The 12,472-nt window shown below is 46.6% G+C and overlaps 1 protein-coding gene across 2 annotated transcripts; it reads left to right on the top strand.

The window, feature by feature from the left end:
• The first annotated feature begins 1,207 nt into the window (after positions 1-1,207).
• Positions 1,208-12,068, top strand: LOC125907531 (uncharacterized). Of its 2 annotated transcripts, none has more exons than XM_049610370.1 (2): positions 1,208-2,059; positions 11,351-11,802. In XM_049610370.1, the coding sequence occupies exons 1-2, from the start codon at positions 2,020-2,022 to the stop codon at positions 11,785-11,787; spliced, it is 477 nt and encodes a 158-aa protein (XP_049466327.1). In that variant the 5' UTR covers positions 1,208-2,019; the 3' UTR covers positions 11,788-11,802. The 2 variants fall into 2 exon arrangements, 1 of the variants encoding a protein (XP_049466327.1); XR_007452744.1 differs by lacking the exon at positions 1,208-2,059 and adding an exon at positions 10,564-10,706 and having other exon boundaries at positions 11,351-12,068.
• The last annotated feature ends 404 nt before the right edge of the window (positions 12,069-12,472 follow it).

Genomic DNA, 12,472 nt, shown 5'->3' on the forward strand with positions numbered 1-12,472 from the left:
TGAGAAAGGTTTTTTGAAGGGTTTTTTTATGTTAAACTGACTAGTTAATTTAGACCTTTTACAAGGAAAAGCAACACTATTTCTCGGTATCCCCCGAGGTAGATCAGGAAACTAATTCTGAACTATTACCAGCAATGGATCCCTAACCCATCCCCGGTCTTCGAATTGATCCTCACCTCATAAAGATTCTGGAATGTATCCTAGCCCTGTATCGGTCCTGGAACTGATACTGAATGCATATTGGTTCTGAAATAGATCCTGAACCCATACATATCCTGGAATTGATTCCCAATCCATATCGGTCCTGGAAGGAATATTTAACTCATACTGGTTCTGGAATTCTGACCCTAGTCGGGCATGGAACAGCTTCTGAACACTCTAAACCCTTTCAGGACCTGAACCTCATCCTGAATCCATGCAGGTCATGGCATATATCAAGACCCTATAAAGATCCTGGATCTGATTCCCAACCCATGCCTGTCCTGGAACTGATCATGAACCTATATTTAATACTAAACTCGTATAGATTCTGGAACTTATGAAGAACTTTCATTGGTCTTGAATCTAGTCCTAATCCAATACCGGTCCTTGAACTGATGCTGAACCCATCTCGGCATTCGGACTGATCCTGGACTCATACATATCCTGGAATATGTCCTTACCCTATACCTATCCTGGAATTGATTCGCAACCCATACCGCTCGTGGAACTGATATTTAACTCAGGAGTCTGGAATAGATCCTGAACCGGTACCAGGCGTAGAATAGCTTATAAACACAGTTTTAGTCTTCAAATTGATGCTGAACTCATTTACCTTCTGAGCCTACATTTAATCCTCAACTCATACAGATTCTGGATCTTCTAAAGAACTCCTAATGGTCTTGGAACTGGCCCCAAACCCATACAGATCCTAGAACTGATCGAAATCTTATAATGGTCGAGGAATCGATTGTGAACCCTAATCGAATCCGGTCCTGGAGCGGATCGTAAATGCATACTGTCTCTGGAACTGTTCATCAACCTTTACCGTATGTGATAGAACGAAAAGATTGTCAAGGCACTAAGGTGTTACCCGAATTGAATTGATACTAATTTGCGTTCAAGTAGTATCCCTAGCAATTTAATACCGTGAGAACTCTTTTCAATGAGGTATCTGAGGATTTCAACGTTGGAGCTCCTGCTATGCTAACCTATAATTTGCCTATTTCGGTGGCAAAAGTTCACATGAACTCGACAGGACGGCGTAAGGGTAGGGTGCTCTTGAGATCCGTCAACACACTAGCCACTTGCCCTTTCCAATTTCTTTTCCCAGCATGGGGACCGATCCCCCACCGCGCGAGAGAGCCTTACCAGAAAGATCACCGCTGATCACCCTTCAATCAAACGGTCCCAGGCTTTGATCAGCAGCAAATAATGCCAATCCCATCGAAGGTGCCGCAGGGTGCCATAACGACAACATTCCCCTACATTTTCCCACTTTTCTCAGCGCTGGAAAATGCTTCTTCCCCTTCATTTCGCGACCGCGGCGGTGCGAGAGAGAGAGAGAGAATACTGAGATGAACTAACACTCTCTTGCACACTCGCTCCCTCTCTCACGCACACTCTCTCGGTGCGGGCTCCGGTGTGCCGGTTTTCGTGCAAGCGGAAGCATACATTCCGGCGCTGACCTCTGCGGTGGCGACAGTTGCGCTAACACACACGCTACTTCCGTCCCGGGGTGGCACAACGGCACAATTTCCGTGCGTTTTAAAATTGTGAAAGGTTTTAGTGTAAAGTGTGTGTATGATTTAGTAGTGAATTACACGTGAATTAGCACCAAAAGCACTAAAATAGTATAAAATATGTGACAGTCGTAATCGAATTTCACTCGCTCAGTGGATATCGCGTCTGTTTGTGTTGAAACATTCCGGAAACAGCAAACACAACAACGCGGGCAATAGTGCAGATGAAAAAACCAACCTACCAAAACAAACAACTCTCGCTGTACGTTCATCGCATTCAGCACACGCTGGTGGAAAAATGTCCCGCCGGAAGCAGGCCAAACCGAGAGCACTGAAGCGTAAGTTGTGTCCATTTGCGTTATTCTGTGCGTCCTGTCTGTGTGTGTGTGTTGTTTTTCAGCGATGCCTTTCTCTCACTGCACGCCGAGAAACATCAAAATTGAATTGTGACGTTTGCGTTAATTGTACCTCAAACTAACAAACAGGGACGCAAGCAAACCCCCCCAAAAAAAAACAAAAGAAAAAAGAAAGAAATGGGAAACACCATCACACAGTAGGCGCAACGTGTTTTTCGACCTTTCGATAACACCACCGTCCTCTCGCAAGGATATACACGACGGCGGACGTCGAACTGCACAGCGAAACAGCACCGATGAATTCCACCGGGAGCGGACTGTTGAACGAATTGGACTGGTGGGGCGGTGGGTGGGAGGTTTCGACAGGGAGAGCGGGTGAGCGAGGGAGTCAAATTTTGGCGCGCATTTTCCCTGGGGAACAGACCGTACCGTTTCGGCGCACACGTCGGAGCACTCAACCGAAGGGGAAGGGTGCAATCGGTGCGGGAAGGTGAGCGGGCAGAAGCATTCGATTTTGGCTCTTCACGCCACGGGTATTTCGCGGTGAATTCACGAGAGACCGAAAATGTGGAAATGTTTGTTAGTGTGTCCTATGTACCGTGGGGCTCCGTTTTCCTTCCTCCCTACGTCCCTTCGCTGTTGCACTGTCAAGGGTTGCTGGGATGAGGGCTCGTTTCTCTCGTCGTTCTTTCTCTCTCTCTCTCTCTCTCTTTCTCTCTCTGTATCACTCTCTCGTTTTGTTGTACCGGTCCCATGCATGCGTATGTATGGGTCGGTGTGGCGATGCGACTATCAACTATCCTTCGCGCCACCCTCTCCGGTAGTAGTGGGGGTAGTGGGGGCGTGGGGGTGGAATCACGCAAGCGGAAGGATTCATTCGATTCCAAAATTCCATTTCGCATCCCTCCCCTTTGCTGTACGGCACCCGGCTTCATCGAAGTATCCTTGCAGACAGCTGGGGAGAAGGTGGGAACTGTTTGTGGGAGCACACACAATCGACTAGTGTGTGTGTGCGTATGTGTGGTAGTAACTGTAGCTAAAGTGTGACGGTCAGAACCGAACCGTTCATCCGCATGCGTTTGGAATGGAGAGGGGAAAGCAGGAGGATGTGGATGGGGAGGGGAAGTAGTTGCCCTTTGGGGAGAGGTACCGTATTCCCGCGAGATGTTCATATTACAGTAACGTCGATATGAAAATGAATGTGTTATTATATACAGACGGACACACACACAAATACATACTCAGAGAGCGGTGTACAATGGGGTAGCTTCTGGGCGGAAGATACTGTTGCCAAGGGAGATGCCACACTGTCGGTTCGGTTTATAGTGCAGCCGGTAAGTGGATCGCTTAGTAACGCACTCGTCGTGGGGTCGAATCTTGAACTGGCGCTTGGGGAAAAGAGATGAAAAGAAAGAGGGGGATAGATTTGTATATGTGTTGTGTTTGTTGTCCCTCTTTTCTGATTGTGTTGCGTGAGTGTGTCATTATGGTGTGTGTGTGTTCGCACACTAGTATATTGTTATCTTCGCTGTTTTGATTCGGTACGACTCCGCAGAATCGGCCCGTTTTATTTCCCCTTGTTTTGGTTTGGATGAAATGCAGTGAATAAACACATACACATACATATACATATAGCTTCTCGTATATTAATCCCAGCGAGACCGAGATTATCCTTGCATCATGTGCATCTTCACAGGTCCACTTATCGCAAAACGGGGATATAATAAAGATGGAATGATGTGACGAAAGAGAACGCTACAAACATAGCAACCGGGTCGTTGAAAAGTAGAAGCAAGCGAGATGGAGAGAGCACATAGAGAGAAAGAGAGAGCAGTATAACATTTAGCATACCAAAAGGGAAAACTAAACAGGGATCCGTTTGGAATGTGTGGTTGAAATGGGACACATTATCAGCAAAATGTGCCTCCCACCACCGCAGCAGCATCGGCAAAGCGCAAGGACATCAGCACTCACTGCGCTTGGGGGTGATGGGCAGGATTGTTGTTGCTTCGTCCCTGTTCCCCTATGGTGTTCGTTGGCGTCCGCGAAAGGAGTGAATCGAAGCGCGGGCCACGTGTGCAATGCTCACGAGGGTGAGGGAAAGCGTGGGGCCACACAAAACTCCCCCGGGGGAACGTGAAAGATGAAATTGGTGAAATACACCCAAAGAACCCATCCAAAGCCATGCCATTCCAGTCGGTGGAGCGGGCCAAAAAAGCGGGGAAGAGTTGGGCCCGCTGGCGGATCTGCTTTGGGAATACACATTTTCAGCAAAACCCGGAAAAAACCGGCCGGTGACCAACCCGATGCGCCAACTTCAATGCTGCCGCTGCCGCCGCCGTTGTTGTTGCTGCTGCTGTCGAGTAAGAGGAGTTGCTCCGTTGGGGATTCCTCCGGCTCCTACGATGGTGGTGTTGCCGGGCCAAGCTGACGATACCTCGATCGCGGTCCAAATGCTCGAGGAAAATGAGAGAGAGAGAGAGCGAGAGCGTTGGTGGCGAGGGACAAAAGCGAAGAATGGTTCCGGGCTTTTGGGGCCAGGACGACCCCCGTGGGAATCGCAAAGGGGAGCACTCACGATATATACACAGACACACAATACACCAGACCAGTGGTTGGTACAACTTTGAAACGAACAGGATATAGAGTAGATAGATATGAATATATTACACAGCGAGAGAGAAAGGAAAAGAGAATAGCGCTAGCAAAGAAGCTCTACGGAATGGGTAGTTGGCGTTAGTGAGAACGGGGAGGCATTCTTTTTTCGTGGCGGTGGTGAAACACGGATGGGTGGGGAGGAGACCTTTGGGAAAAATGGTGCGCGCGAAGCTGGAAAAACTTGATTGTGATAGTGTGACACGGACGAACAGAGAGTGAAAGAGAGAGAGACACCTTCGGTCCCTCCGCCCGCCAACCACCAACCAGGTTGGTTGGTTCATGTGTCCCTGGGGAAGCGTCCCCGAGCGCGAGAACCTTCCAGAGACAGAGGCAAGAGACGGACGGGGTGGCAGGATATCTGCCATGTGCGTCAACGACTGCAGCAGGAACACGTCGGTGACGACAATTTCGATTTGACTGGTCCAACTGTAAAAATGGATTGAAAGCAATGGGGAAGGTTTTTGTTGATGCAGTGTCCTGCAGTCCCGGGGATAACTAATATCCACTGCACTCCCACGAGTGACGACCAAGCGCGGGATGACCAAAGGGATTTTGGACCACGTTGGACCACCAGGTGCGCCTTGCTAATGCTCGCCAGATCAGTAATGGCTGCCATCCAACGTTTTATTGTTAGCGCGGGAAATCTGGCTGCTGCAGTCTGTTACACTCTAGCGAGGTTTGGTTTTTGCAATTCTGGTTGATTTCGGATCATGTTTTGGAGTTTATGTATTAGTGAATAGGGCGAATACTAGAGTGGAAATGATTCCGGGATTGAAGAGCTGCTAAAGCTAAAGCTAAATATTTGTGACCATTGTGGCTTGATTAGTCGAAGAAGACAAAATGCATCAGTATCTTGACAATACGTATCATTCAATACGCCCTCTATTTGATTAATGCTCTATTAAGAAAAAAGCGCAGAGACTTTCTAAGGGAGTATGACAAACAATCTAATTCGAATCAACTGTTGCACCGGCTCAAGATCCATTAATTACAAACAAGGCAGTCTGTCCAGTATACTATGATCCATCTCCGTCTATCAGACGGGTTAGGACATAACGACATACAAAGTCGGCAACCATTTCGTCCCAAAAGCCATACTCCATAGGACTCTTCATCCATCACGGCGTCCAAAATTAAAGCCATACCAAGGTCCATAAGTTACTACAGGTCGATCCGTCGAGTGCACTTTGACTAATCTTCATTTGACAGCTGGGGAGTCCAAAGCAAGGTGTATGGATATTAGGTAAAGTGCTTCAGAGCAAATTGACATTTCACGACTTGACATAACAATACTGGGGGCTCCGGTATTAAAATCGGGGAGGGCTGGAGGGGGGTATAGAAAATTGTATGCGATTTGACATAACAATACTCAATGATGGCGCCCGGAAAACACTAACAATTCACCTCCTTAATAAAGACACCTTGGTCCAAAGCAAGGTGGAATTAAAAATATCAGGTGGTGGACTCTAGTGCATTTTGACAATTCGTCACTTGACGTAAGGTCCCCAGGATTCAAACTTTGTTTACATTTATTAAATTTGTTCATATACTTTATTTACCCCATTTTTCGATTAAATATTCTTTAAAAATATATGTTGGACTTTGCGAGTTCTTATTTAACATTGAAACATGGATTAAAGTGTGTTATTTTGTGATATTCTGTGAATTTATTCTGTAATTCATTGTGTTTTCGACATTTTTGATGCTAAAAATTAAGAAATCATTATTTTTTTTCAATTTTCACAATAATTCCTCATTATCTACGAGCCGCATGGACAATTTACGTGAGATTAGAGCTCTTACTCACATGATTTTAAATTTCGTGCATAACCAAACCATCAAATATTTTGTTAATATATCTAATTTTTTCGATAAAATCAATAGACACACAAAAATGCACATAATAACAAAGAAATCTGTTCTATTTGCTAAGTTTTGTGTCCGGAAACCAATGGTTAACGGTTCTAAAATGACGTAAAGTCCCTCAACTATGGCGATCCCCCAAAGGCCGTAATCCACCACCTGATATTTTTAATCCACCTTGGTCCAAAGTTACTTACCAACTCATACAAAGTCCTTAGGAACCATAACTGGGTGTCTTAAACCATAACTATCTGCTATTCTCCATATAAATCTCCATCCATCATGGCTACCAAAGCTATGCTCAGAGCTAAGAACCCACCTGTAGTCTATTTAGTCACCATGAGTCATGAGTAATCCATCTAGTATTCTATCTATTCACCTTGAGGCAAGAGATTTGATTAGGTCAAGGTGAGTACATCTTTGTCGGAACAAACTTTATAGGCTACCTAGAATTATTTATAGTCAGTCAATTGGTTCCGGGTCAACTGGAATAACAAGACAGTTCACTCTTACAGCTACGGAGAACGATTTGGATGAGAATCGATCCCGTCTGACGTTGTAGAAGCCGGTGCGTCTATCGAAGAGACCAGTATCGTGGTTATCTACAGACAGAATAGATAGATTACAGATGGCATTGTGACTACAATTTGTCGTCATAGGTATTTTTATGTAGGTTGGAAGGTTGCAGAAGACTTTTTACGTACTACAGTTGGAAATATTGCTTTACAGCCTCTAGACGAATCGTGTTTATTGTATTTAATGGTGCTTAGAATATGTTCAACTCTCATCCTACGGTCTCCAGTGGACTTTAATCTGTATAAATGTAATGTTTAAACATCCACTACTGGTAATAATTGCATATGACTGATTTTTATGCCAATGTTTATGGTCATCTCATGCCCTCCCGAAACAAAACAGTCCACATAGAACGACTTGGTTAGCATCTTCCTAATCCAAAAGCCTAATCGGTGTCAGGGCACGATTAAGGTCCTTCTAATCGTTCTATAAATTACTTCGTATTAGCTCCTCCTCGTTTCAACTCCTTCCAACCTTGTATGCCATCTTTGCAATAGGCCGGTTTAGTAATGACTAGCAAGTACCAGCTCTACTAGCAAGACACTTACTATCCCGCCACACCTTTGCAGTGTGCCAAAAAGATGGCTCTCGTCCCCGTTAAACGGATGGTAATTGAATTTGGAAGGCAATTTTATTGCTCGATTTGTTTTGGTTTACAGGCATGCAACAACCTTCTCTATTTGAAAGGTGGTTAAACGGTGGATTGGAAAAGGCGATTAATCCCGCTCCACGACAAGAAAGCCCGTCTTTGTGCTTTCCGGGGGGTTCCGTGAGGGCTGAGTGAGATTTATCTGCCAGCTTCTAAAGCGACTGTAGACAATTAGTAATTGCTTTAGTAGACGGGGAACCATCGTTTCATAATCGTTATGGTGCAGTCTCACGTACACGGCTAATCCTTAAATGTAAACGATGAGCTAGAATTGAGCTGCACCTGCGCCCGTTCCATTACGATAATGTATGGATAGCACTGGGCCGATCAATTCTAATACTGAATCCAATAGTGGTTTGTGATTTAAATTGGTGTTGTTTTTAAAGGCACAAGTCCTTAATTTTGTAAGAATAATTAAGAGTGAAATGGAACTGAAGAATATCAGTGTCAATATGTGGGAAATTCGACGTAATACACAGCTCCACATCGCAACAGAACCAAAAAAAGGAATAAAATACTCATAATATTAAAAAAAAACATTCTCAATGGTACGAGTGGCCAACGAACTGGAGAAAATAAATAAAAGACAAATCAAACGGTCACAGGGGACACGTTTTAAAAATTGTAAAAATTAATGACCGCAGCTTTTCGCTGGTTTATTTTTTATTTTGTACGACGATGCTACTTGGGCATCCCGGGAAAGCTCTCAGCGAAACCGCATTTTCGTTATTTTTCCAATGCGTCCCCAACAGCAATCTGCACGCGCGCGCGCCCCCGTGTCGAGAGGTAATTGCCGTGTGTTTTCACGCTAATGTTGCAGAGCGTGCGTGCGTACGGGGAGGCGGGTGTCCAACGCGGACCACGTGGGTGATAATTCACCCAGCGCGCGCACTCGTGGTGCCTGCCGGCCAAACGAAGCGCACCGGGTGTGGTGTGGACCACATTACCCGCGTGAAATACCGCAACGATTTGGTGTCGCTGGTCCGACGATTTTTGCCGCAAAATCTGACCGCGCGACCGACGTGCGCCTGCAAAAAAAGAGAGGGAAGAAACGCACAACGTTTCCCACACGCCAAATGGGTACACGCTGGCGCGCGGACCCCTTTGGCCCTGGCGCAACCTCGTGCTGGTGGTGCGCGTACAAGAATTTATTTCAACGTCCTTGCGCCCGTATCGCCGACGTACGAGACGACGGTGAATGGGTGTTGAAATGTCGCATTGTTGGGTGCCGCTGGGATCACTTTCGGTGCTTTCGTACGTACGTACCAAGCGTGGTGGTTCCGAAAAATGGCTTCATGCTACTGCATAGAGTCGTTCTCTTCCCGCACAAAGCGACAAAAAAGGGGACCGCTTGCAGTACGCTCTTTATCAATTAAACCCTCCGCCGGAACGGTATGACCGTACGAGCAGGACTCCAGCGTCACACACGCGTGCCCAGCTGGTGGTAATTAGTGTGGTACGATCGACGCACGAAACCCGTTGAGTGCAACAAGCGCCAGAGCAGACGCTGACAGGGTTTAGGCTTTGTCACACATTTCGGCCCTTGCTTCACCGGTGTGCCCAAATTCTATTACCGTGTACCAGCAAAGAGATGGTGTTCCGAGTCGTTCGAATGTCATCGAAGTCATTCGGTGGGATGCTGGCAATTCTTACGCCACCAGTCGCTTGCGCGCACTTACCCGCCAATGGGATAGGTAAGTTCTCAAGCCGATTACTTCCGGCCGGTCCGGGAGGTCGTTCTTGCGCTCCCGGGCGTCCGCAAAGGGTGACGTGTTTATGTTGTTTTTTGTGTTCTGCACCCCAGCCACAAGATGTCGCCGGGAGCTATTAAAACCTTCCCCGGTAGGTTCGCTTGTGTTGTGCGAATGGAGGATTGGTGGTATGGGAATTCGAAACGAGGACCGAGGAAGATCGAATACGGCCACCAACGGCGTGTGACGCCCAGGAGGAGGAAGCTGCCACGTAGACAAGGTCGCGTAAAAGTGTGTGTGCTCAGTGCTCACGGTGGTGGTTGGTGCACGACGCTGCCTGACAACTTCATGGTTTGCCATCAACGTTAATGCGCTCGTTGATTGACAGGAATCGGTGAATGTCAAAACAGCGGCGCCAGGAAAAGCGGACTCCGCTGGAAAGTGGAAAAGAGTTACCCCTTTTTTCCTGCGAAAAGCAACGGAACTCGCGCGCGCGAATGTGCGGACCGGAGGACACCGAACGGCGGGGATGTAGTGTGCCTAGGTGTCGCTGGCTTTTAGCTGATTATTACACTTGGAGAAACTTTAACGGTGTGGTACTTTGGTGTGAGAGTACACCTTTTTGTTCCAGTTCAGAGTTTAGGGAAATTCCTTAAGAAGTTTACAACCCTTTTCCGTGGCTTGGCCGTGGTACAACAAACCACGGCGGGGTAGTCCCCGGTGACATCAGGCGCACATTAACGGAACGAAGGGACGCGAGCGCAAACCATGGGGAGCCTTACGTCCTGAGAATTTGCATCCAGTCTGTTGACTGCAAAACTGCAGTAACAGCAACAGCAGCAGCTGCCAAATGTCAATGTCAGATGGTCGATATTTGTTGGCGATGCAAAATGTAAACGCGTCCTCTGGGAGCGAACGGAAGCATTAAAAAGGCTTGGTAGGTGATACCATTAGGAAAATTGTTCCTAAAGCGAGTTCTCACAGCGGACTTGGAGGCATGGGATGGTTGCGATGTGTGTGCGATTGATTCGGTGGTTGCTATGGTAATGCTGCTAGTAAGAAACACAGTAACCTACGCCAAGGAATGCTTAGTGACGTGGCAAAGTATGAAATGAAGTCCTGTGAGAATTGTCCTCCATTATGGAGTGAGAAAAAGTAATTAAAGCACAAAAAACTCGTCCATTATCAGTAAGTAAGTACCTGTTGTTGTTCGTGAAGTTGTTCAAGAATAGTTCCTAATGTCTTTGTAGCGGCAAGTTATCATGCACTACTGTCCGCCGTCAAGTTCACCTCTATTCTCATTTCTGTTTTGTCTATGAAATGAACAGTTTTTTTTTATTAACAAATTGTAGAACCATGTTCATCCCCCTCCGAATCTCTAAGGCTGTCTGTGTTAAGCTGTCGTCCAGCTTTAAATGCACGCTAAACTATCGGTGTGCCGATGATAAGAGCCCGCAGTCTTAAGTCAGCCTGTCCAGTCTTGGCTGGAAGCAACATGGCGAAAAGTAGAGTGAAATAATTACACAGATTAAATCACACCTGTCAAGCGTTTGTTGCTGATGTGTTAATTACCAGTGCCTGTGAATGTCCAGCACAGGCGAGAGAGAGAGAGAGAGAATTAGAATCGCGAATAAAATTAGCTGCTAGCAGGTGTGCCAGGGGTGTCATCTACTGTACACGTTATGTTGACCGGGGTAATCTATGGCGCAGCGCTGTCTGTGGTGACACCTTAACTGTCAGCGCGATGTCTCGAATTTCGCACGTAGCGGTCAACTTTCAATTCCAGTTGAATTCCTTTCAATTTTAATTCCTCGAAATATGCTCTTTTGCTTCTAGATGATGGCGATGAGGAGGTTGATGCGCCCGGTGTGGCTACTACGATCCGGCAGCACAATGGTACAGTGAAAGGTACTTCAGCTGAGGAGGACATGAAAGGTGACAGCATGCTAGAGGACATTACCGATGATGATGAGCGTGCTGGTGAGGAGCAAGATTTGGAGGATACAAGTGATGATGAGCCTGAGATGGAGGTGAAGCCTAAGGATGCGAAAGAGGGAAGTGTTACCCGGTGCAAGGATATGAAAAGTGTGTGTGAGTTGGAAGTGAACCCGTGTGAAGGAAGGTCGAGTGTTGGCGCTAATGTCGCTACTTCCAATGACATCCAAGAGGAGGATGAGTTGTGCGCGGATGTGGGGAAAAGTGACTATGTTGGGAATAGCAGCTCAGTTCAGGAGAATCGTAAAGGTAAGATTTTTTATTTAATTTCATATTGAACTTGAGCTGAATTACTTCATCACTACAAGCTACCAACTGCAAGAAATCAAACGCTTAAACGTGGCTTTTTCAGTTCATTCAACTAAAGATTCATCCCAACAAACCACAAAAGAGAAAACCTCTCCACTGAGCGACTTTCAACTGCTAAATTATGGATGCATGTACTCGCCTCGTCCCCAAGCTTTCCCGAGATGAACTGATTAAAAAAGACAAATTGCCAAGTGAATATGCGCAGCCAGTAGGATGGAGATTAACTGATACAGTTGTGCTAAGCAAAAAAAAAAACTCACAAAGATGATCCCAAGAAAAACTGGGAAGAAAGTTAATGATACCCGTGGCGTGCGGGGCGAAACCAAGCACTGAATGGTGCAGCGCATAGAGCTTCGATAGTGTTTTCGTTTTCGTCCGAGCAACGGCCACCCCGAGACCTGTCTGCTCGATCTGATCGGCGCACATCGAGCACAACAGAACATCGAAGGCGTCAAATGGGCGTTTGGTTGGCAACGGTTTTCTCTCCCTCTCTAGCACCACGTGGTTGTTCAAATTCAGTGCCCGGAAAGCAGCATGCCCCTGTCTATGCGAACACTGGTAGGGCGAACACACACACACACACATGGTTGTTGAGAGTGAGTGTTGTCTGGCGAGCAACGCACGCGGCCTGCGGGAAGCTCCCGGGAAGCCGGA

The sequence above is a fragment of the Anopheles coluzzii genome, chromosome 3 (genome assembly GCF_943734685.1).
Source record: "Anopheles coluzzii chromosome 3, AcolN3, whole genome shotgun sequence".
NCBI lineage: Eukaryota > Metazoa > Arthropoda > Insecta > Diptera > Culicidae > Anopheles > Anopheles coluzzii.

Bases quoted from the DNA above. Each gene is read 5' to 3' on its own strand.
- LOC125907531 (XM_049610370.1), top strand. From the start codon at position 2,020: ATGTCCCGCCGGAAGCAGGCCAAACCGAGAGCACTGAAGC. The intron at 2,060-11,350 runs GTAAGTTGTGTC...TTTTGCTTCTAG, and splicing joins CAAACCGAGAGCACTGAAGC to ATGATGGCGATGAGGAGGTT.